This window comes from Sminthopsis crassicaudata, chromosome 1 (assembly GCF_048593235.1).
Source record: "Sminthopsis crassicaudata isolate SCR6 chromosome 1, ASM4859323v1, whole genome shotgun sequence".
In the NCBI taxonomy this organism is placed as follows: Eukaryota; Metazoa; Chordata; class Mammalia; order Dasyuromorphia; family Dasyuridae; genus Sminthopsis; species Sminthopsis crassicaudata.
Genome location: NC_133617.1, coordinates 377,651,854 through 377,678,523, shown reverse-complemented (window position 1 = coordinate 377,678,523; position 26,670 = coordinate 377,651,854). Strand labels below are relative to the sequence as shown.

Sequence of the window (26,670 nt, the reverse complement as noted above, 5' to 3'; positions counted from 1 at the left end):
GCTAAATGCCTTGGATTTTAGATGTAGGAACCAAATAAATCTTGAAGACTTAGGACATCATTAGGGGGTATTGGGTACCTTTAAGGCCATGCTGCTGTGCTATGACTTTAAAAGTAAGGAAGACTGTCACTGGGCAATGAGGGAATTGATTAGGACAAAATAGGACTATCATTATTCTCTTTATATCAAAGTGGGTTGGTTGATTTTAAAGGGATTGGTTAAATGCTAGCATAGGGAAGGCCCCATTCCAAAGGGCCAGAATTCCAGATTCACAAATACCCTTGATGTCCAACAAAAATAGGATCAAATGCCTTCGTACAAGGTAATAGTACATAATTCTTAAGAAGGACTTAAATAAAATTTTAGCAAATTGAAAAACAACCAGCACTCTTGTTGAAGGAACAATTTCACAAATGGATTAGATTTTCTAATGAATGATTTGAATGAGCTCTCTTTTTGATATCAGATTTCCTTCCTGACGTAAAACTGTAAAAAAATAATCTGAATTATTACTTCTGTTACGTTGCCATTTTGCTCAAAATATTTCATTCAGGGATTCGTATATAATTACCCACCTAATAAAAGGAGCTATTAGGTTGTAAAGATCCTATCCCTTCCATGCTCTTTTAAAATTATGACCCACTCAAGCTTGAAATCAAAGGCAGAGCTGAATGGAATAATTCAGCTGAAACTTTCTTATTGGGTTTTGCAGTCTCCTAACTGATAAATATGCAAATTAGCTCCCTTTTGGTGATTCAGCTGCATCAACAGGGATTAACTCTGAATGCTGGCTGAAAATTCAGCAACTGAAAGTGTACACACAAAATGTTCTTAATTCAACCAGTTAAGAGTTGTTGATAAACACGGTAATATAAAGTTAAAATTCTAGCAGAGAATGAAGATGCCACTTGGAAACACTTCCTGAATCATGAGACACAACTTTGAAAAGCTTCCATTGGATTTATGAAGTTTCATAAGTGTCAAATGGGGCCTTTCCTTCCCTGATGGCGTGGAGATCACCTCCGGCACAGGCCCCAGCGGTCACTAGTGGCTACTGTGCTTCCCGGGCCAGTTGTTTCCGGGACCTGTCAGGAGAGTCAGGAAGGGCCCAAGGAGGCAGTCCTCTTGAGTGAAGAACTCTGCCTTTGCTTCCTTCTGGTCTGCACTTCAGGAGTTTGCTGTTTCTGGCAAGAAGTGCAGAGATCTCCAGTCTGCTTGCCAGGCAAAGTGTGAAGTCAGCCATCTCTTGGGGAGGACAGAGTCTCTGTGGAAGAGGGAGGAACCTCAGTCCTGCCTGAGGGCCTGGAGGAGGATGGCCTTGGGGAAGCTTTGAAATGTCATCACAGTGTGGAATGGCCCTGACGCCACCCATGTTGAAAAGTGTTCTGTTACAAGCTTAAGCTCATAATTACCGTGTGTCTGAGAAGATTGCATATTGTATCCTCGTTCCAAAAACGTACTGTAGCTGGCAGGATGCCACCCATTGCAGATTTTTTATGTTTCTATTCTCTGTTCTCCAGACATAAATGCTAACCAAGAGTAGATATACAAATACTTGAGGAAAATGGGTGAATTTTTACAGCCACTTGCTAATACCCACCACTTGTGCAAGATGAATGACTGAGTTATAAAACAATAGGCATTCACTGTCTCTTTTGTTTTTGTTTATTTTTTTTTTTTTGTGCTGTTGGGGAATACATCCAATCCTTTGGTGCTGTATAGTGAGAATTTCCCAGGGGTGCTTTGTGGTTGAAAGTAAAAGACAAGTGATCTTCGCTGATTTGACCATGACATGGAACAGGTTTAAATAATGCACTTGTATGTTGTAAAACTAGACTGACATATTAAAAAAGGAAAGAAACCCTACAGAATTGCAGGCCCAGATTATGGGAAACAAATGCATTATTTATGGGAATGCAGTCTGGGTGGCTCAAGGTTCAAAGCCAAGGGCTACAGGTACTCCAGAGACTTTAACTTTGACCTTGCTGCGAGACACTCCTTGGTTGTTGATCTTGGCATTGTCTTTGACTTTGAGAACTTTGAGATGCACAATGGGCATTACATGGGTGGCAGGTACCTCTCCAGACCACTTGAGGATATTCCTTTAACTAGACAGTACTGGGGATCAGGTGATGTGTTTGTGTGTGCAGGTGTTTGTGGGCACATCGCTTCTGTGAATGAAATCCTGATATGCTGCATTGTCCTGGATAATCCACCTCCTGAATTCTCAAGTTTTAGAAGGCTGAGCCTGTGATGGCATTGAGTTGCTTCATTAACCCTTCCAAACTTGCCATTTGTTCACTCAAATCATCCTGCTCATACACCTGTGAAAAGAGAGAAAGCAAGGCATCAGTGCATTTTAGGCCCTGAAGGACTAATAAAGTAATAAAGTTCCAATGAGATAGAGAGAATCTAGTCTCATACAGTTCAACTCGGTGTTACTGCAAAAGCTTTGATAGCCTTCTATTATAGGATCATAGTTCCACAGACCTCAGAAGCTGTAAATAATCCGGCTCCCTGGTACTGCAAATAAAAAAAAAAAAAAAAAAAAAAAAAAAAAAAAAAAAAAAAAAAAAAAAACAGACTCTGGAAGTTAAGCAAAGTAGCCAAGATCACACAGGTAGAGGAGAGTTACAGTGGACTCCAGGTCCTCCAACTCAGGTCAATCTTTCCTCCGCACAATGTTGTCTTCCTTAGAAAAGTTTTAGTCACAAAACTAACTAAAGCTACCACAGAAAGATATAAGGTGAAAAAGAAATCCTTAAATTTACATTTGTCCAGGAATGAATTGGAACTTTATAGAAAATATAAAGGGGATCTTCAAGTTAAGGTTAGAGAATCGTTTTGGGTAAATGGGGGTTAGGATAGACCAGTGATATAAAATTCAAGTAGAAAGTGGGGGCCACTAAACTATACATAAAGATCATTGTGAACTGAATATCAACTTAGAAAAAGACATATCAACATTATCTATGATGTATTATATTTTTTATTTATTTTGTTAAACATTTACCAAATACATTTTAATTTGATTCAGGCTACCATGAGCTATAATGTAATTACTATATGTTGACACCTCTGCTAACTTTGATTTCATGATTTCACATCTAGTCATAATTCATAGTAATGACATATTTCATTTCTTTTATTTTATATATAATATGGGAAGTTTTAATTTTAAATAGTTTGCCAGTAAGCAAAATTGGTTCTGCCAAAGCTGGGAATGTTTATGGATGGAACTGTTGAATATCACACTCATAAGTTGGTCCCTTAGAAGGATGAGACCTACTTTACATTAAAATGTAGTCTGAGATTCTTCACTGGAAGAGTAGATCTTATGATTCCCCACTGGTCAGCCTACTTTAATAGTCAATCCTTAAATATAGTTAGCTCAAAGAAAAAGCATTTTTTATATGGCATAGAACTCTACCTATAAAACATTCCCCTTCTCCCACCCTCCATAAACCTAGGATGTATAGTTTCATAAATACACACAGCATTATTTAGAAGATTTGTCACATACAGAGTAAGTTGCTAATGATGCTAACAAAGAGCATATGTTGTTAAAACAACTCATGTTTCTGGTACTACAAGACTCCAATACACTTTAGTTTCTTGGAGTATCCTCATATTGTCTACTCCCTTCCACCAGTTCAAGATATCTTTGGGACAGATGATTCTTGTGAGATCTCTTGACCTAATCTTTGCAGTTCAACTCCTAAATACCCGATTGAATTTGTTCTTAAAATATATAACTGGCTCTCTTTTCTGCTGCCAAGGTTCACACTCTTCAGAGCTTCTTCTATACACTGCCTCTGTTTTGTCTTGAATCCTAACAGGCAGTGTCCTTTAATGGGAGAGTAGTTCTTTTAAAAGTGTCATGGATTATGAAAATGGGAAGATAGAAAAACTCTTACAGTCAAATTAGGTGAGGCTGTAAAGGAAAAAATGAAACATGATCTCTGAAAAACAGGGGTGTTTTTCCCAATTTTTTTTTTTTTTTGCTAGCAGTATCTTCACAAATTCCTTAAAGCTATCCTTGCCTTAATTTTAGAGAATGTGCTTTTTATTATTTTTTTTTAGCCAGCAATGGCATGACTCATCCTTGACCAGTCAAAAACTAGTTATTTTCTAATTATATCAAAAATAACTTACACTTCATAAAAGAGTAAACAGACTGTTCACATTCTGTGTGTCTACTTTCTTTAACACAGGCACATCTTTTTGTTTTTTTACTTTCCCCTTCCTACGATTTCATCAATTTGAGAAAGTGCATAGAGGTATCAATTGAATAGGCAGGTCTGTCTGATCAACTCCCAGCCTATTATAAATGTACTATGAATTTAGCACATGTCATGCTTCAGCTGGGCTTCTAAATGGGGAAGTGATAGAATACTGGGCCTGGTGTCAGGAAGTCTCATCTTTTTGAGATTAAATCTAGACTTAGACACTAGCTCCCTTTAATGGGAGAGTAGTTCTTTTAAAAGTGTCATGGATTATGAAAATGGGAAGATAGAAAAACTCTTACAGTCAAATTAGGTGAGGCTGTAAAGGAAAAAATGAAACATGATCTCTGAAAAACAGGGGTGTTTTTCCCAATTTTTTCCTCATTTGTAAAATTGATCTAGAGAAGGAAAGGGCAGACCACTGCCATATCTTTACCAAGAAAACCCCAAATGGGGTCAAGTCAAGTCAGATGTGATTGAAATGCCTCAAAAATAACTTGAAGGATGTATTTTTGGTAGTACAGATATTCCTTTTTTTATTCCACTAATACAGGTCACAACTGCTCTATTATAAATTTAACATAGAGGTTCCAAGGATTTCTGTGGCTGAAAAATTCAACAGAGCTTGTTTGAATTTAGCTATACTAATCCTTTAACAATAGACACAGTTTATCACTTGACCCAAGGACAAGGTATAGGAAAGAATAATTCCCATAAATATATCACATTTAAGATATAAAAATAATTCCACTTATAATCTTGTGACTTAAATAGGACAAATATTAGAATTCCCATATTATGATTGACATTTTACAGAAAAAGAAGCTGAGGCTTGGAGAACATGATCATACAATTGGTATTTGTTGAAAATACAATTCTACTCCAGGTCTCTTGGTTTCCAATTTGGGTTGTTTATTTTTTTCCTACTTTGCCAGGAAATCTCCCAAATTCCCTAAGCAATGTTTAACTGAGCCATTAAACTTCTAGCAGATGTTAAAAAATAATTTCTTCCTTTGAAATCGACAGTGAAGACTGAAATGTCTATATTGAAAGGCCCTATAATTATATAATGAACTATAATCTACTGGGTAGTATACTAGTCTGGGAAATCCTGGAAAAGATCCAGGGCTGGAAACCCAATCTTTGAGAGGTAGCTACACAGTGCAGTATAGAAAAGACTCAACTTGACTTCAAAAAAACTTGCCTCCAACATATTATGTGGCCATGGGCTAATCATTTAACCTCTTACCTCTGTTTCCTCATTTGAGAAATGGGGATATTAGTGCTAAAGCAAAACATGAAATCATCTACCTAAGATGTAAATGAGCTGAGCTCTTTATCAGTGAAGCTACATTCGTATTACTTAAGTCATCCACCTTCTGAAGTAATGAATTACTTTTAAAATCAAGTGATATTCTTGATGAAAACTTATGCCCATATTTATTGTTCTTGCAATGCCTTTGCTCTTACACAAGTGCTCCTGGCTTCAGAAACAGTGTTTGAGCTGGAAGGAAGCTTAAAAGATTATCAAATTTAACTTCTCATATCTAAGCCAAGGCAAAGAGGTTTCTTGATAATCTCCAGTAGTCCTTTAGGTCTATTTAGCAAATGATTGAAGCAGTATCTGTGTGCTTAGATTATTTGTGTGTACAAAGGATAAAACCAGCCATAGTCACTTAGTTCACTCAGAGATCAAAGGTAGATATCTGCCAGAAGCTGCCTTGGTTTGGAGGTGCTTTTCATAATCACTGTTCAACATAATGGTACATGGGGTTAAAAAGGCTAACCTTGGCTTCAGTTCTAGTGTGAACTATTCATGTGACCTAACCAACCAAAGACCCATTGAACAGTTATTTAGTGTATAAGGAGTCTGATCAGGAAACTCCTGATTGAGTCCTCCCACCCAGAGAACTTGGACATTTGTCAGAAATGGGCATTTCCCATGGAGATGGGCATATATTATTGCTGAAGGCATATCCTTAAAAATGTTTAATAATTGGATCACATTTGAGTTTGATACATACCATTAATATTTTCTTCGTTACTTTCTTAATTTTATACAACTAGCAATAAATCACTCCCCAATTCACTATTCACCAATTCAAGAGGTATAAATGCTCACAATGAAAATTGAATAATTGTCAGAGGTGATATGAGTATAATTCTGATTACATCTCAGTATTGATGGATATGTACTTTGTGTTTCCCTGTGACTAAAGGGAAAGAGAATAACTGTTTAAGTTGATTCAAGACTGAGTCAAATCAAGGAAACTACATTTTGCTAAATAGTATTATAGACAATGAAGTAATATAAATGCTTTTATAGCAAGTTACTCTGATAAAGACATCATTTTAAAAATATGTATATTTATAAATATAAGAGCCATTCCCATATTGCTAAATGGTCAAAAGCTATAAACAAGAAGTTTTCAGAAAAAGAAGCCAAAGATATCTATAGTCAAATGAAATAAAGCTCTAAATCACTCTTCATTAGAAGAATATAAATTAAAACAAGTTGAGGTACTACCTCACACCTATCAAATTATATAACTTAATTTGATAGGAAAAGAAAATGACAAATGCTGGAGGGAATGTGAAAGAAATTAGGACACTAACTGCTGGTGAAATTGTGAACTGGTTCAATGATTCTAGAGAAGAATCAAATTGCTATCAAATTAAGCAACTCTTTGACTCAGCAACATCACTTCTAGGTCTATATCCCAAAAAAGTCAAAGAAAAAGGGAAAAAAAATCTGTATGTACAAAGATATTCATAGCAGATCTTTTTTTTTTTGTGGTGGCAAAGAATTGGAAATTAAGAGAATACCCATCAATTGGGATATAGTCAAATAAATTGGGATATATGATTGTGATGGAATACTGTTGTATCAAAACCAGGTTTTAGAAAAACTGGGAATATCTATATGAATTGATGCATCATGACCAGACCCAGGAAATCATTGTACATAGTAATAATAATATTGTAACAATCATCAGCTATGAAAGACTTACTATTCTGAGCAATACAGTGATCCAAGACAGTCCTGAAGGACTCATGATGAAAAATGCTATCTACCCACAGAGAGAAAGAACTGATAAATTCTGAATTCAAATTAAAGTATAATTTTTCACTTCATTTTTCTTGCTTTCTTCATGACATAACTAATATGGAAATGGCTTTTGTAAGATTTTACATGGATGGTTGATATTTTATTGCTTGTCTTCTCAATAAGTGGAAGAGGAATTGGAAGGAGAGACTTTGGAATAACAAAACAAAAAAAAAAAAGAAAGAAAGAAAGTTAAAAATAAATAATAAATTAGAAAAAAAAAGATGAACCTTTTCTCTTGGTGATTCTAAAAAGAAATACAAATAATTCCACCTTTTCTCTTTGGGTCTTGCCTTTCTTGGAACCCATCTACACCCTTTTTTAGATTTCCAGAAAAGCATGAGATACAGCTTTTTCCCTTTCATCTTCTAAGTATTAAGGGTGGCTACAAACATGTAGCAATAAAATCCTGTATTTGCTTAAGTGAACCTGAGTTTCTGATCCCTGTCTTCTCCTTTCCATTTCTTCTCTGAAAACAAGACACTGATCAGCAAATCTAAAGAATGAATGGATGTTTCTAAATATAGTAACAGCCTTGTGAAATTTGAGAATTCAGAAATTTCAATTGGATGCCAATTGACCACATAAACATATTTGTCAAAATAGCACTATTTTTTGGATTTCTGAGTTCAAATAGGATCTCAGACAGTAGGTAAATGGCCTTTACCCTTGTTTACTTCAGTTTCCTCATCAGTTATATAAACTAGAGAAGGAAATGGCAAAGCTTCTCATATCTTTGTCAAGAAAACTTCAACTGGGGTCACAAAGAGTAAGAAACAATTGAATAGCAAAAACAGTGTCTAGAAGGGAGCCCCTTAATCTTTTTTGGATATACCCTAGACCTGACCTAAGTTTTATTTTGAATTATTTTTTTCCAAGTTTACTATCAGGTAGTAGAACTGAGCTAGAATCTGAGAGAATTGCATACCTTATCTTTTTCTCCTGACCTCTTAACCTAATCTTTAGATCCAAAGCACTTGTGGGAATTGCTACCCTGTGACTAGTCACACAAGTATTAACAATGAACTCTATCAATCTATGGCAAAGAAGGAATAAATTGAGGTCATTATCTGAATAAATATATAAAAAAGTAATTGATCTATCTATTCAAGTCTCCTCATCTTACTAACAAAAACCTGAAGTCCAGAGAAATAAAATGATTTGCTTAAAGTCACATCTTAATATCTAGATTTTTAAAATCATGAATTATCTGTATTTGTTGTTGTTGTTCAGTCATTTTTCAGCTGTGATCAATTTTTTTGACCCCATTTAGGGTTTTTTGGCAGAGATACTGAAATAGTTTACCATATCCTTCTCTAGCTCATTTTGTAGATGAGGAAACTGAGGCAAATAGGATCAGAACCACACAACTAGTAAAGGTTTGGGGCCATATAACTCAGGAAAATGAGTCTTCCTGACTTTTGGCCCAGGGAGCTATCCAGTGCTAGTTTTCTAAATTGTCAGTATACTTGTCTCATTTTCCATCTTCCTGGTGGGTACAGGTCAATTTCTTCATTGTAAAATGAGCTGGAGAAGAAATAGCAAACATTGCTATTATCTTTATCAAGAAAACCAAGATGAGGTCCAGAACAGTTGGACTCGACTAAAATGCCTGAACAACAACAGCAACAACAGGTAACATCCCTTCTGAGCACTATGCTAATTGAAGGAGGTGGTACTGTAGATATTGGGCTCAGAGTCAAAAAACTTGAGTTTGAATCTTACTTTAAACAATTAACTATGACTCTGAACAAATCACTTAACTTCTGTCTGCCTGTTTCTTCATAATAATTGGGAAGAATAACAGCATATATTCATAAAGTTGCTGTGATGACCAAATAAAAAAAAAACATGCAACAGGTTTTGCAGCCTTAAAAATACTATTTAAATGCTAGTTATTATTTTCATTATGGCCAATTTTAGGTACAAGATTATTGTTTAATATATCATATAATGAGATACTTCATAAATAGATTTATTCTTTGTTTTGTTAAAAGTTCCCTAATATAAGTTATATCCATATCAAAAAAGGAATATCCCTCAACCAAGTGTTCCTACACTGATTGACAAAATCACATTTCCTTCCAAAATTCCTATGCCTTATTAGCTGGTATTTGCATAGTCTTTTACATTAGCTAAAATTTTTATATACATTTTCTCATTTGAGATTTATAATAATCCTGGATAGAGGTATTATTATCACCATTTTACAGATGAGACTGAGGCTCAGGATGGTTGCCCTTGATTACATAGCTTAGAAAGATCAGACATAGATTTCCAGTTCAGGTCTTGCTGTTTCTAATATTCTATATGCTATATCATGGCTGAGTAAAAAGCCCTGGGAATGCAATGCATCCTCATGTTCTGCTTCAATTAAATTATTTTGTAAAAAGAAAAATAAAAGTTGGTACTATTGCCCATAACTTGCTATGTATCTGAAACTAATTACTCTTTGATAGTGTTGTGCTATCTATGTTGATATTATTTGCATGCTATGCAAAATCAGCATCTGTGCATATAGAGAGCAGAAGCTGTTATAAAGTTTGGTTGTTTGTTTTCATACATGTTGGAATAAGATCCAAATGAAATGGCATAATATAAATCAAATTAGTTTTTCTTGTCTTCTTTCTTCTCGTCTAATTCCCTATTTCTGCCCCAGCAGATCTAATGTACTACTTCTTTAGCCTTTTGAAATTATGTTTTTCCCTTTGAAATCTAAGATATTTCCCATATGTTTCCATAAGCACAAGCTTCTTTCTTCTTTTTTATAATATATTTTGTTTCTCTAGCTTTTTATTTTTATCTGATTCCTTTATCTATTTTCCCTTTCTTATTTTCTATTATTTTCTAACAATTACTTTTTGTTTGATTCTTTCTTTCCTGTGGAAATAATACTCCTTCTTCCCACCTCTATTAGTGACTTCCATTTCCCTTCTATTTTCTTGATATCTTCTTTGTGTTTCTTTGTGTCTCTAAAGTTCCTCTTCTAGCTTTTTTTTTTCTCTTGTACATTTTCTCACTCCAGTCACTTAGTTCTAGCAATTTTGATGATTCAGGAAGCATTTACACACAAGCTAGTAAAAACAAAACATATGGCTAAACCCAGATATACAGCCAAATATTTTGAAGGGAAACTATGGAAATTAGGCTAATATTTCTAATCTGCCTTTAAAAAACTAATAAATACTAGTTTGACAAAATTTAATTTTTGCGTGTGTGTGGGTGGAGTAGGAATAAAAATATATTTGGGTAGTAAGGTGGCACAGATGATAGAATGCCAGGCTTGAAATCAGAAAGACTCATCTTTGTATGTTCAAGTTTAGTCTCAGATATTTAACTCTGTGATCCTGGACAAGTCACTTAACCCTGTTTTCCTCAGTTTCCTCATCTATAAAATGAGTTGGAGGAGGAAATGACAAATCATTCTACTATTTCTGTCAGGAAAAGCCCAAACAATGTCATAAAATGTTAGACAGAACTGAAAAATGACCAAAGAACAATAAAAGATGATACAGTAAGTAGAATTTTGACATTAGATTTTGGAAAATATGAGTTCAAATTGATGCTCAAACTTGAGCTTGTGTGCTCAAAACTCAAAAAAAACCTCTCAAAAGTTCAAAACAAAGCTTGTGAGCAAGTTATTTAGACTGTATGAATCAAATTTCTCGTCTGTTATATGAGAATAATTAATATCACCAACCTCCCAAGGTTGTTCTGTCAGTAAACCCATAATCTTTGTAAAGTACCTTGCAAAAATTAAAGTACCATATAAATGCTAGCTATTATTATTTCTGTTAAGTATAAATCCTTTCTATGGTCATTTTTTATTGTTGTTGAAAATCTTTCTCAAAGATCTTAATTATTTCTTTGCCTTAGTAAACAGATATCATTGGCAATGTTACTATAGATATATATGTAGAAGATAAAGAAAATGAAGTTATAGAACCTAATTCAATCTCCTGACCAAAAAAAAATTTCTGAAATGAGTTTATATTCTAGTCATTTAACTATTATTCTAATCACCAAGTACAAAGAAGAAAAAAAAAAACAATTGTAAGGGTTCTCTCTCTTCATAGCTATACTTCAAGTTATGGGTGCTAGTGAGTAGACTGAATGTGGAAAAAATATTCTTACATTGGCTGGATCCTCTGGCTGCTTATGGTCTTCTTCAGACACTTCAGGGGCTGTGGGTACTGACACTGGAAGCAAGGGAGACCTGGCCTTTCCTGCTAATCCGAGGGAAGCTGTTTTCACATGAGCCTTGGTCAGGGTAGGACCTAGGAGAAAAAACACAGAAGTAGAATCTATGCACATCACATACTGGCAAACAATGTCAAATGTGCAGGTTAAAGCTGGCGAGATGGGCTAGTTTTTCCCTTATTGGTCATTCGGTAAAGACAGATTCAGAGTCTAAAAGCAGGCTTTTTACAAAATATGTCTTCGGAAAGGGAGGCTAACTCTGATTAAGCTTCTCTTCTGCAGATGAAAATTTTCCAGTCAGAGGTAATTTCAAGTGGATTTCAAATCACATCAAAGGCTGCCTGGAAACTCCAAGCTGTTCATCAGTCCCCAGGATGTCAGGTGAGCTCATTTTGCTGACTTGCAGCAATAGGCTTGAAGCCCGTGTGCCCCACTCCCTAGATTTGGATCTGGGTTGTATAAGAATCTGGGCAAGAATGATGGGGTGGGAAGCATCGTCGGCTTAGCTCGAAGAATGGATGATACATTGAAACATAGTCCTTTGTGGCTGACTTAGCAGACGTTAAAGATTGCATCCTTAATTCCTTCTGAAGGAATGGAAGTCCAAGCCAGCCCTGCTTCTCCCAGGAACAGGTTCTAATCTATGGCACTCATGAAAGGCATTGTTAAGTGTATCCTAAGTGTCATTCTTCTCCCTGGTATAATAATAGATCACTGATCTTGAATACGTGGCAGAATCATAAAACTTTTTTACGTTTGCTGAATTCCATTCATTGTATATGAACACCGATTAAATACCCAAATGTGTGCAGAGCATTATGAAAACTGATGTAATAATAATTCAAAGATTGCTTTCTATTTGACCATACACACACACACACACACACACACACACACACATACACACACACACATATATATTAACCATTTGAGTGTTATCCACTAGACTATTTTCTTTCAACTCTAACAAGTTAGAAAACACCAGTGGAGGAACAGTGGAAAATAAAAACAAATCACTGTTTATAGGAATGTGCAAAGCATTTAATTAATGATGCTATGAAAAATTGGGTGTTCCCAAGACAGAGGGAAAGAACCAGAGGACATGAAAGAACCAATAAAACAATTAGCATATATTTTCAGAGTAGCTACATATTCTCAGGACTATACTAGGCATTTCAGAAGATATAGAATATTTCTTATAAAATTCTATTGCAATTGATAGTCATAGAATCCTTTATATAGATTTGCAAGGGTTTTTCAGAAGTGATCTGTCCAATCCCTTTGGTATCAGTACAATCAAATGTCAATGGTGACATTCCTCACAGGGTGACAAGGAAAGCACTTTGCAAACCTTAATGTGGATTATTTTTAATATTAGAGCTGAAAAAGACCCTAGAGATCATCTACTAGTATAACTCTCTCCTTTGATAAGTCTCTGAGTGGTGCATTCCCAAGCTCAGGGCTTATTAGTTGTGGAACAATGACCTGATCTTATTTCTCCTGCCTAATCTAGGATTCTTTCCAACCATTTCACCTTGTTTGCTGATGATCAGGTTACTGTATATGTTAGTATAATGGGGAGTTATTGTCTCGTAGAGAACTGACAAGATGGAAAAATGGTTCTGGTTGGTAGTGAAAGAACAGGATTGACACTGACTGTAGATGGTGCCATATGACCAGCAAGGTTTAATCAATTAATATTGATTGTTATATGCTCAGTACTATGATGGACACTGGCAGAGACACAAAGATATGGTGTCTGCTCCAAGGAAAAAATGCAAATAACACTGGTATTGTTGTTAACAGATATTAATAGAATTTCTACTCCCAATAACCCATTCTACTGGGGACAAATCACTTAAGCATTCTGTGTCTTAGTTTCCATATCTCTGAAATAAAGATTTGAATGATCTCTAGGAACTCCCCTAATTCTATAATACTAACTTTTGAACATATCATAATTTATCTGTTAGGCATTTGATTTTAAGATTTTTTTAATAAACTCTAGGAAACACGTTTGCATTTTGAGGGCATCACCACAAGATGGTGATGTTAAGTACAGATGGGCAACCTTTACTTTGATTCAGGTGACTTATAATCACAAGATAAGGCAATCTCCTTGCTAATATAACCAAAGGACATAGAAACAATTAAAATGACATAAATATTCTTATTAGAAGAATACAAAATGCTTTAAATTCATGAAGTACTTATAATTTATGTCATTCCTACTTTTATTCAGTTATTTTCTAGTCAAATATTTGGCAGTTTCTTCATAGTCGGTTCATTTTCTCTCAGTTGATTCTCAGTGCTGCTTCATATATTTGCAGGCTAACTTTTTGCAAATGGGAGCTTGTTGGGACTAAATTCAGATCTCTTTAAGCAATGGATGATATTAGGAGCTGCATGATGGCAAAACTTTGTCCAATAGTTTTTAAATTTTAAATTTTAAAGTTAGTACTTAATAGGTATGACTAGTTACAACAAAGCGAGTTATAGCCTCTGAAATTGGGATCAGAAGAACTGACTTCAAGTATTGCTTCGTCACCATACTTACTACATGTGTGGCCTTGGGTAAAGTTGATAAAGCTGTCCTAGTCTATCTCCTGGTAAAATGAGGACGTTTGATGAGAATTCTTCAAGAGCAGGGGCTCTATAGTATTTGTATAAGAAAATCTCTGCATTAAGCACTGATCTTGGCTTAAAGTACGAATTGTATTGAGGTCCTAGGGTGATTCTGTCCATGAGAGTTGTTTTTGTTGAGGTTTTTTTTTTTTTTTTTTTTTTTTTTTTTTTTTTTTTTAGTAGTCATGGCTCTTCATGATACCATTTAAAGTTTTCTTGACAGAGATACTGGGGTGGTTTGTCATTTTTTTTTCCTTGAATTATTTTTTTAATAGATAAGGAATGGAGGCTATTAGGATTAAGTGACAAGCTGAGATTTGAACTCATGAAAATGAATCTTCCTGACTGCAAGCCCAAGTGGATTCTATCCACTGTCACCTAGCTGCCCCAATTTGTCTATAGAGCTACCAGTGAATTTAAAGGAGCTCTACACAAGTGGGAGTCAAAAGAAATCTGAATAAGAGACTTCATAGGAACCAGAATCTGATCTTCCTACAAAGTTAAAAAAAATAAGGCTAATTGGAAGATGTGTAAATTAAATGTGTAAATTGGAAGAATTAAGGAAATGTCTGCTACTCAGTGTAACTAAAGGATAGCTGCTGAGATAACTTCTTCTGCTTCTAAAAGAATTACAGGAAAGTAACCAATGGTGAAAAACTACAAACTTATTTCCCTGTATTTTAGCAAATTGTATTTATATTTTAATTGATTTAAAACATGAATAAAATGAAAAAAAAACATTAATAGGGAAATGGAACTTAGTAGAAAGTGATAATGAGCCTGGAGTTAGGAATTCTTCATATATTATCTCAAACACTAACTTGCTGTGTGATCTTGGGCAAGTCATTTAATGTCAATTTGCTTCAGTTTCCCCAACTGAAAAATGGGGATAATAATGTCTACCTCATAAGATTATTGCAAGGATTAAATGCATTACTTATAAAGTGCTGAACATAGAGCTTGCTGTATAATAGGTACTATTATATTTTCTATCAGCTTTTTCCCTTGAGGCAATTGGGGTTAAGTGACTTGCCCAGGGTCACACAGCTAGAAAGTGTTAAGTGTCTGAGATCAGATTTGAACTCGGGTCCTCCTGACTTCAGGGCTGGTGCTCTATCCACTGTGCCACCTAGCTGCACCTATTTTCTATCAGTTTTAAAGCTATTCTCACCACAGTGTGATAAAAGATGACCAATATGGAAAGTTTTTAAATTTGGATTGTACTTATTAATTTGAAGTGTCATTAAATAGATAAATTTATAGCAAATGTGAGAATGGGTTTTCATTTTTTCAAAGACATAATATTTAATTTAATATTATGATTAGAAGATAAATTTTTGGCACCAGAGATCAGAGGTTTTTTGTTTTTGTTTTTGTTTGTTTTTTTAATTTGATATACCCAGCATAGTCCAGAGTAAACTCTTATTAAACATTTCTTTTATTAGCATGGATTGTTTATCTGATTTAGCTTGCTATTTCTAAATGCCATCACTTTTCAAAAGCAAACATGACTGTGCTTTGGTATTGTAGTATGTAGAATGGAATGGACAGACCTGGGTTGAAGTCCTGATTCTGCCAATGAGGACTTATGTGGATTTGTATCCATCTCTTAACCAATTTGAATCTTAATTTCCTCATCTTCAAAATTAGAGGATTGGCTTAGATGATCTCTAAAATTCATTTCAGCTCTTTTTAAAGTATCTGCTATTTTCACTTTCCATATCTTAATACACTAAAAAGAATAATTCACTGCTCTGTATTTGTATTGTACATTATTATTAATTTATTATTTCATTACATTATTGTTTATTTATTATTACATAATTATTATTACTTTTAATGATAACATGATTGCATCTTCTTTTTTAAAAAAATCACTTAATATGTTTTCTTCCAATATGCTATATGTTTTTCCAAGAAGCTTTCTTTTGCTTTGATAATTATTGGTCTTTTTTTCCTATTATGAAGTTTATTTTGTCTATACCATTGCATATTAATTCTTTAGTAATAGTTCATTTTCCAGTGAAACCAGTCCTCATGTGTATGCTTAAAAACAACTTTCGGTAAATAAATTAATTTATCTATTATAAATATCCAAATTAACTATAAAGCATATATGAGCAAAGATACTATCTGCATCCAGAGAAAGAATTGATAAATAGAAGTGTGTATAGAATATAATATACATATACAGACATATATGATATATCAATATTTTTTAAAGGAAAAGCAGCCCTGCAGAGGTAGTTGTTTTTTTCTTTCTTCTTTTATAAATATTCTTTTGCTTCTTAAGTGAATATAGATTCTCTGAATAGCACTGATGGCACTCAGCATATTCAAAGTTCTTTGATGATCAAATGATTTCTGGTGTTGATATTGTCTGACATCACAGATAACTGGCACATTCTGGTCAGAACAATGTACAAGACTCGGCTTATATGCTTCTAAATTATACTTTCAAAATCAATTCAGAACTCAAGAACATTCCAAACATTTTCACATGAATACTCATAGCTAACATTATATAGCGTGTGCCAGATATTGTACTATTTACAATTATATTTTCATTTTATCCTCACAGCCTTAAGAGGTAGTTGCTATTATTAATTTTATTTTGCAGATGAAGAAACTGAGGCAAAAACATTTATGTGATTTTCCCAAGGTTTTACAATTAGTTAAGGCAAAATTTATACTCAGATTTTCCTGACTCCAGGTGTAGTATTTACTGTGTCTACCTAGTTTCTTTTTTCCACATTTAGAAAGGATTAGTTATGTTAGGAACATAGCACTTTATTTGGCAGGATTTAATAATATCTACTCGGCTCAGAATCAAATAAGTGGAAAACAGGAGGCTGCATTCAATTTTAGATATTAAATAATATTTAACTTCTTGATGATAAGACTTCATTTTTTAAAGACTAATATTCTACCAGAGATTCTGTATAGCTACAAATAATGATTGAGGTGATTTTCAAAGAATAAAAATTAGGAATAACCCGAATGGCAATAGAAAAAAGCATTGTAATGATGACTAGAGCTTGAAAAGTGACATAAAAGATAGTACCAAGGAAATGCATAATCAGAAAAGGTCCATCAGCAATATAGGGAGGGATAAAGTCAGATAGTGCTGCTGCTATAGTGGTGCTCTTAACATGTTAAAAAACAAGGACGATCTTTACAAACAATCATTAAATATTAGAAAACTCAGATCATTGTAAACTGCTCTGTATTTGTATTATATATTATTACTAGTTTATTATTATTACATGACATTATTGTTTATTTATTAATACATATTTATTATTACTTTTAATAACATGATTGCATCTTCTTTTTTAAAAAATTCACTTAATATGTTTTCTTCCAATATCTCATTTTAATGCTATAATTATAATTATGTTTATATCTTAATTTTTAAAATACCTGTCTTATATGCAAAAACTTGTTATATTTTGTTCCTTTGATTGGCCTATTGTGGCCTAAAGTAAGTTCTTTGAATTGACTTAATTATTACTTTCTCTTTCTTTTAAAAAATTCTTTCCCCTTTTACCTCTCTTTGAAGCCAAAACTTTCTTCCCATCATTTCGTCTAATTTCTTAGTTTAAGTAATTTGCTTTTTTGTTATGTTTTTCCAAGAAGCTTTCTTTTGCTTTGATAATTATTGGTCTTTTTTTTTTCTATTATGAAGTTTATTTTGTCTATACCATTGCATATTCATTCTTTAGTTTCCTTCCTTTGTCCCTTATTAAATCTCCAAAGCAAGGCTTCTTAAACTTTTCCTCCTCAAGATCCACTTGTTCCAAGAAAATTTTATGTGATCCTGTGTATAAAGGTATATAAAATAGGTATAATCATCAAATATGACCCTATATGAAGCTGCAACACACAGTTTAAGAAGCGGGGTTCTAAAGCATCAGTTTTGAGAACTCTTTTCTGGGCAACTTATTACTCACTTTTTTTACATATTATTCTGTCCTGTTCCCCTCCCCCTCTTTCCCCATGCTCTCCTTCTTTTTAATTATATTAATTCATGAGAGGATCAGTGTTGGATGGAAACAGTATCACATGGCAGGGGTTACTCCATGTCCTAGAAAATGAGACCTGGGTCCAAGTCTAAACTCTAATGTAAATATTTTCCTATCTCTGATTCTACACTTGTACATTCTTGGTGGTGGCTGCTTTTGGAACTCAAACATTATTGTCCTGTAGTGAGATGTTTTTCAGGGGAAAAAAAGAGAAGGTGATCTAATGGGGAAAAAAAGAGAAGGTGATCTAATGTGCAGATCCCTACAGATAAACCTTATAATAAGATTCACTTTCTGCTTCTCTTCTCCTGTATATCTTTAGTACTGTTTCCTTCCTCTTTCTGAGGAGAGACCTCTTCTGCTTTACCCATCCTATTCTCTTCCATGAATATAATTTCCCATTGCTGTCTTTTGCTGAGAGACCACAGGAATTTTTATCCTTTCACTATTTATCTATGTACATGGTAGAAGCAAATTTTTCATTCACATCTGTTTCTCCCCCTTCCCTCTTTATGATACTTTTGACAAGTATTTTCTTCCACAAAAGATAATGGCAACTATTCCCAACCTTCCGTTCTCCCAATTTCTTAAGTTTCCTTTTGAAAAATCCAACTAGTGATAACTTTCTGCATCCATCTTTTCCTGTCTTATTTGCAGTGCTGCTGAATGTCAGTGAAAGTAGTCACAAATCCAAGATGACTTGATCCATTATTAATGTATATTATTTAATCTCAATGAGCATTTCTTTGTTGTTCAAATATCTTATTACTTTTTCTAGATTGACTCATCATCCAACTCTCCTTAAATCTATTCCAAACCTTTTTTTTTTTCTTTCTTTCAAGTGAATACTCTTCCTCCCCAGAAAGCAAAGAGGGCCTCAGCTTATTGAATGAAAAAAAATTGAGGCCAGTCCCCCATACTTTCTAAGTCAGCAATTCAAATCATCTCAGTATTGTCTCTTTCTTCCTTCTGCTCCAGTCATTAAAAATTTGAATCTTTTTGCTTATGAATTTTGATTTCATTCCTTTCCCATCTAGTCTAGAAGGGAACAATTCCTTCAATGATTTTCTCTTTCTCCCTAATTCTTAATTTGTGTGTCAAAATCCTCAATTATCTATGAAATATTCCCTGATTCCTGTAGCTAAAACTAATCTCAGATTTCTTGAAATGCTTTATCTGGATTTTTCCTTTAATCTATGATATCCTATCTTTCACTATACTTATTTGCATCCACGGCATATCTGTTCTAATAGAACGTAAGTTGTAGGAATTATTTCTCTCTTTCCCTGTATATAACATACACATACATACAGTACACTTTATTATATATATATATATATGTATATATATATATATATGTGTGTGTGTGTGTATGTATACATAAATATAAAAATGTGTTTTAATATTTATATTTTTAAACCTATATCAAATTGCTTGTCTTCTCGATTCCTTCTCTTGGGGTGAGAAGGAAAGAATTTGGAACTCGAAACAAGAAAATGTTAAAAATTATTTTTACATGTAATTAGGGAAAAATGAAAGATTAAATATATTTTTAAAATAAAAATGTCCTTAGTGTATAATGTCAGATAGGTACTTAATGCATATTTGTTGAATTGAGTTGAGTTGAATTAAGTTGAAAGCTCTTTGAAATATGACATGTCAAATCAAAATAAAGTATAGTTTAGTTTTATTGGCTGTGCCATTTATTTGGCATACTTGTGACATCAATTAATCAACATTTATTGAGTGCCAACTAAGTAGAAGGTACCTTTTGTCATAATTTTTATTTGTTCCTACTTAATTCCTTCAAAATATTGTTATTTAAATTTTTGGATCTATATGACATAAGCAAAAAACCTCTGGGAGAGCAAGAATGGTATCTTAGAAATCTGTTTATTTCATGATGTTGTGTTCATAGTAAGTTTTCAATAAGTGTTTGAATGAATGAATGAATGCTTATACCTATTTTGATTAGAAAACAAAAACAATAGGTATTGAGAGAAATTAGAATGTTCATGTTACCGTGCTGGCACATTCATGAAGTAGAGCTACATTGAAGGCAATGTGGTTTTCAAGAATTTGAAGGTCTGACAAAGAAAAGAAAGCTTATTTATTTTGTTTATCAGAGTAGGCAGATTTAGGAGCAATGAAGTTGGAGAGAGGAACATGTATATATGATGATATGGAAATTTCCTCATGATTAAGTCCTTCCAAAAGTAGAGTTTGCCACTTTCCCTTCAGTCGGAATTTTCTTCCAAAGCTTCACTCATCAGGAATATTGTAGATGGGATTCTTTTTCAAATATAGGTTAGATTAGATGATCACTAGGTTCCCTTCTATTTTCCATATTCCATAATTCTATGACAGGATACTCTCTTGAGTAATACCTAGTATGTACCTTTTTTGTTGAATAAAAATAATTTTCTGTGATAATGTCATACTTATGTTTTATATAATAACTGTCTTAGAATGGAACTTATTAATATTCTTTATTTATTTTTTTGCTGAGGCAAGTGGGGTTAAATGACTTGCCTGTAATCACACAGCTAGGAAGTGTTAAGTGTCTGCGGTTAGATTTGAACTCAGGTTCTCCTGACATCAGAGGGCTGGTGTTCTAATTATTGCACCACCTAGCTGCCCCCAAATATTTTTTTAAAGGTGAAAACAAAGGCTACTGCTTTTCCAATGCCAATCTAGCATTTGAATACAATTTCTATTTTTCACAGTGTAGAGGCCAACAATTACTTTAACCACTGGTGTTTACATTATTACTGAATGATTCAGTAACTTTCATATTTTTATTCAGTGTTTTCAGTTGTGTCTAATTTTTCCTGACCCCATTTGGGGTTTTCATGTCAGATATCCTGGAGGGGTTTGCCAGTTTTTTCTCTAGCTTGTTTTACAGATGAGGAAACTGAGGCAAGTAAGGCCAAGAGACTTATCTAGGATCAAATAGTAAATTGGGAGGCTATATTTAAATTTTTGATTTCAAGTCTGGTGTTCTATCCACTGAATCACCTAATTGCCCTCAAATACAAAATAAAGAAATAAAAACAAGGTGACAATAGCCATTGTTAATAAAATATATATAGCCTAAGATTTAGGAGACCTAGATTCAAGTCTCATCTCTGATAATAAGTAAGAATATGATCACATTTAATGTATCTAGGACCTACTTACACCATTCCCAAACAACAGGATTGAATTAGATTTTTATGTGCCTTTTAGCACTAAACTCCAGTAATGAGAGAATTGAGTTCATCTCCCTGACTTCACATATGAGCTCCTGGGGTCTCTGGATTTAAGGGAGTATATTAATCCATTGAGAGAATGCTTATATGTTAGTTCATTCCCATTTATGCTTGTAAATCCAAAGAAAGTCCTGGCAAGCGAATGCTGCATTCATTAATTACATGAATTGAGCCCTGAAGAGCAGTTTACCAAGAAAATAATTTGTCATTCTCTTTGAAAATTACTAATTAGGAAGCAAAGTAGAAAATAAGGAGCTTTTTCTTTATCTCAGAAGCAACAGACAACAATTTAACTTCAAAAAAAAGCAGAATGAATCTACTGTGTATTTAAGTTAGTGGCTTATGTTAAATACTATACAAATTGAAACTTCTCTTCATCCTTCCTCCCATGTCTGAGTACCATGTTGGCCATGGGTTTCAGGGGAGCCTTTAGAAGAGCACTTACAGCTGATGCACTAAGGAATGAACTGATGCAGTGATACAGCTAATTGAATGATGGCACTTTGGCTCTAATGTTATTTTCCTCAGCAGGTCCCACTGAGGGAGTAGAAACTGAAGATGGGCTAATACTATGGATCAGGTATAGCATGAGCAGTCTCAGGGTGAATTTACTGTTTTAAATTTTATTTTCACAGTAGGGTCATTAAACATTTCATTTCCTCATTAGGTACATAATATATGTTTGCCAGGTGCAGGTTCCTTCCAATGCCTCACTGCAGAAGATCCTCCCATATAGGATCATTCTCTGTAATCAGTATTAGACTTAGTTGTACAATAAACTGCACAATCTCCTTCAGAATACTTCAGGCAGTTACTCAGGCTGCTGCTTGTTAAACATCCTCATGATGGGGGTTGAGGTCCCTTTCAGACCCCTTCCCCACCATGGCTGACCTTTGATTTACAAATCCTGGTCAGTGGGCTTTCCCCATCCCCCACCGGATCTGAGCTAACTTGGGTTTTCCCAGCCCCCACAGTTTAAACCCATTGAATTCTATTCAATGCTGATCCTGGCTGATAGCCTGCCAGGGGCCTGGGACTTCACCCACCTTCAAGATCACAAGAGCCTATTATAAAAGGGGCTACTTTGGAGTCCACATTTGCAGAAGTCCTAAGCATGGCATCCTTATGTTGGTTAAGCCAAGGGTTTCTGCCCACCGGACCTAATCCGGTGCCCTTTTATTTCTACCCTCAACTTTAATAACTAAACCTTACTTCCAAATCCCTACAATAAACCCTTTTTATCAATCTAGGTTTTGGGGCCTGTAAATTCATTTACAGGGGACTCTGCGCCATCACAAGACTATCTTTGCGCCAACCCAAAAGGGGGTTCCCCTTCCCTAACTCTCATCACTCATATGGCCACTGTTCAACTAAATTCCTCCTACTTTTTTCTATTTGTACCCTTTTTTGCTCATCTCACATCTAGTAGTAAGAAATGCTTTAGTAGGAATGAAAAGTCCTGGTAAAACATCAGGAAATGGGCTGCAATTCCATTTTTATCACTTAAGTTATTCACAAAACTTTCCTGGGCACTTTCCAATCTCAATGTAAACAAAACTTCTCATTGTAAAAGGAGAAGAGATTGGAAAAGGAGGAAGTATTCCTATTTAGGGTGGAAGTCCCTGCATAAGGAAGAAAACAAAGAGGGATATTTTGGAGATATCTGACCCTGAACTAGAATTGTCCTAGCAACAGAATTGAAAAAAAAATCAGGAAAATAGCAGGCATTTGAGATTTCAAGGTCTTTCTTATAGTGAGGTTCTATTGCCAGCCCTGGTGACCTCTTTTTAGGTATTCATAGTTTGTGTAGTTTTGTGGTATCACTGTTATTATTGTAGAAAAGACATGCAATACAAATAAAGTTTCTGAGCATAACCATGCTTGTTTTATTTTATTCTCAGTTTCCCTCTTTGGCACAACAACATAGTGTATAGAGTACTAGAATCTCTAAAATCTGAATTCAAATTTGGCTTCAATCACAAATTAGTTGTGTAACTGAGTTAATCTACCTCATTCATAAAATGAAAATAATAATTGCACCTACTAGCAGAATTGCTATGGGGATAACATGAGATAATATTTTTAAAGCACTTTGTGAATGTTCCATAAATTATGTAAAATAGTTATTATTATTATTTTAATTTTTATTACTTCAGGTTAATATTAACTATTTCTAGTAAGTGAAAGTTTCTTCTTTTAAGCCAGGAGTCACCTTTCATATGCAAATTTTCATTTAAAAATAACACAAAATAACCTCCTTTAATTTCTCATTCTGCCTGATTTTTGACATCATTAATTAGTGACAGTGAACTACAATCTATCTTAGCCTTCAGAGAAACTACATTCACATTTCACTAAATAAAAATTAATAGCATTGGGCTATTTTCTGAAAATGTCCAGAAATAATGGAAAAATCTTATTAAGAACCAGATTTTAGCCTCCTACAGTTGCAGACACAATGTGGCATGCTTACGATCCCATCATAACTCTTATTTTTCTAAACATCTTATTAGCATGAAGTGGGCTGCTTTGTTGGTTTCTATTTTATATTTTGCATAAATATCATCATTTTCACTTGGTTTAATCAAAGGCAGATTTTTTTTTTTGGTAGACACACAAAGTCCCTAATAAAGCTCATAATATTTCCCTCATGTTATGGACAATTGAATATGCAAGGTGAAGTAAGGTTCTTATTTTTTAATATCAAAACATCATTTAAATTGGAACCCAATTAGTTAGAACCTAAAAATAAGGGTACTTTTTCATTCTATAGCCAACTTAAAGAAGAAAGACACAATTTACAATTAAACAACTAATATTAGGCATTGACTAAAAAAAATTCTAGAAGATTACTGGATCAGTAACAGGAGCAGACATAAGTAGATCATTATTTTCCTCCTCTTTCCCAGGACATCTTATTCTCAAACTTTCTGCCAACAATCCTTAATCATTTTCCTCCAGGCCTTTCAATAATTTTTTCAGCTAAACCCTATTTCTCCTTTATTATCTCTCCAAATTAAGCTAATAATTTCTTGAAAGTAGACTGTTTTCTTTTTTTTTTACTTGTATCTGTGATACTTAGCAGAGTATTTTGTTGACTAGTCAACACTTATTTATTTATTCAACCATCCTATTCTCCCCCATTCTCAACATTAACACAAGTAAAACTATACAAATAATAATCTTAATGATGACCCTGAGGCACTGAGTTACCAATGACCAAAACATTCACCAAAGAAAGAATATGGACTCATTTTTTTTCAAAATGTTTCTAAATACAAGAAATGAAATAAAAAAAAATAAAAAATGATGACTGGATTTTCTCAGTCTTTAAAATAACCTCCCTTGATTCAGCAACCCTCATTGACTACTCTCTCATTGTAGTGAAGTAAAGAGAATAATGATTTTGAAGGCAGAAGGTTTTTATTTTTATTGATTGCTCTAAGAGTGACTGTGTAATCCCAGCTAAGTCACTGAACCTCTTCTAGATTTAGTTTTACATGTATGAAAAAATAGAAATAACAATCATTGTATCTGGTAGAGGAGAATACTGGCTATTTGCAGAATAAAGCCAACCTGCACTCAAGTTTTGTGGCCATGTGACTGAACAAATCATTTAACATGTCCATAAAATTCTCCAAAACTTTTGATGACCTACATTGGTAGGATAAATTTCCTCACTGGATCTCTCCCTATATCAATGAAATCAGTTTCAAAGCTTTTTCTCTCTTAAAACAGGTACAGCCTGGAGTCAAGGAAGACATCTCCCCAAGTTAAAAAAAATGGCTCAGACACTTAATAGCCCAGACACTCTGGGCAAGTCACTTAACTCTGCTTGCTTCAGTTTCTTTGTCATTTGGAAATGGAAATGACAAACCACTCCAGGAAAGAAAACACCAAAAGGCATCACAAAGAGCCAGACATGACTAAAAGATCATTCAATAACAAGAAAAGTTATTGTCACTGGCTGGTTTCTCTTCTATTAACGAACTTATGAAATGATTGCTGTTTGTATTTACTTCCTTTTTGTCATTACTTAATCTTGAACTTCCCTAGAGCTGTCTTCTTCCCAATTAACTTTAATGAAGCTAAATTCTTGAAGTTAACACACAAGTGATGTCATTCCCAAGATGATTTCTTTAGACTCCTTTCATTATCTTCTATTCCTGTCCCTCTCTGCTCTGGCTTTTTAATATTCAGTTCTTCATTCCTCCTCATAACTATTTTTATATTTTCACCTTAAACTGGAGCTCAGTAGTCAGAGCTGGGATAACAGCTTGAGAGCATCTTCATTTAATTAGCAAAACTTCCAACTGCTCAAACCTTTCCCTGGAAAATCAAGATCTATTTCCAAAAAAACAAAACAAAACATAAAAATTAACAAAAGACCATCCAATTTCACTATGGTGCAGTAAATGTCTTTTTTCTTACTAGTGATGTGACCATGCACCAAGTCAATATTTTCTCTGCTTCAGTTTGTATTAAAAATAGAGAATAAAATCTACTTCCTTAGATTGTTGGAAGGCTTAAAGGAAATAATATACACAAAACAGAAGATACGCTAAGAGCTCTACTAAGCCAAAGGGCTCATGGCTTCATTCCTAATATTTCCTATTATATACTTTAAAAATAATCTTCATATATGTCATTTCATTTGATTTTGTTATGTTCTTATAGTATAGATTATTATTTTTATTGCACACTTGTACAAATGAAGGCTCAGGGAACATATATATATATATAAAATAAGTGACAAAATCAAGCTACCTTAATTCCTTGGCAATCTTCATGGTGCCTCCTTGTGCAAGGCTTCTAAAGTTCTGCACAGAGTTACTCACTATTTGTCCCTGAAACTAATCCCAAACTCAGATGAAATTCTAAATTAGTCCAAGATCTCTCTGGGAGTGAATATAAGATTTTATTTAGAGGGAAAAGAAGTGAGTGACTTAGGGATATTTCCTGAAAAAGATGAAATTTGTATCTATGTCAACTATTGTCATTTTTACATAGATGAACATTCAGTCAAAGATAATAAAATTTAAGATAATCTATATTTTTGTTCCTAATTACTTGAATAAATAATGAAGAAATGGTCTGGGTCATAGTTATATAATGAAATATTTCATATATCCAATGACTTTTTTAAAAACTGTGCTAACATATGACTAGTATGTCCTAGATCCTGAGGTCCTTTGACCTCTGTCAATCTTATAAAATAAAACATATCCTTAGGAGTG

The 26,670-nt window shown here is 33.9% G+C and overlaps 1 protein-coding gene across 3 annotated transcripts in view; it reads right to left on the bottom strand.

Moving 5' to 3' along the window:
- Positions 1–1,653: 1,653 nt before the first annotated feature.
- Positions 1,654–26,670, bottom strand: part of DCC (DCC netrin 1 receptor) — a 1,370,610-nt gene continuing 1,345,593 nt past the window's right edge. For all 3 annotated transcript variants that reach the window (XM_074279384.1, XM_074279385.1, XM_074279386.1), the window contains exons 28-29: positions 11,467–11,609; positions 1,654–2,324 (exon numbers count right to left, since the gene is read on the bottom strand). In XM_074279384.1, coding sequence (XP_074135485.1) covers positions 2,235–2,324; positions 11,467–11,609 — 233 coding nt within the window. In that variant the 3' untranslated portion in view covers positions 1,654–2,234. The remainder of the gene's footprint in view (positions 2,325–11,466; positions 11,610–26,670) is intronic.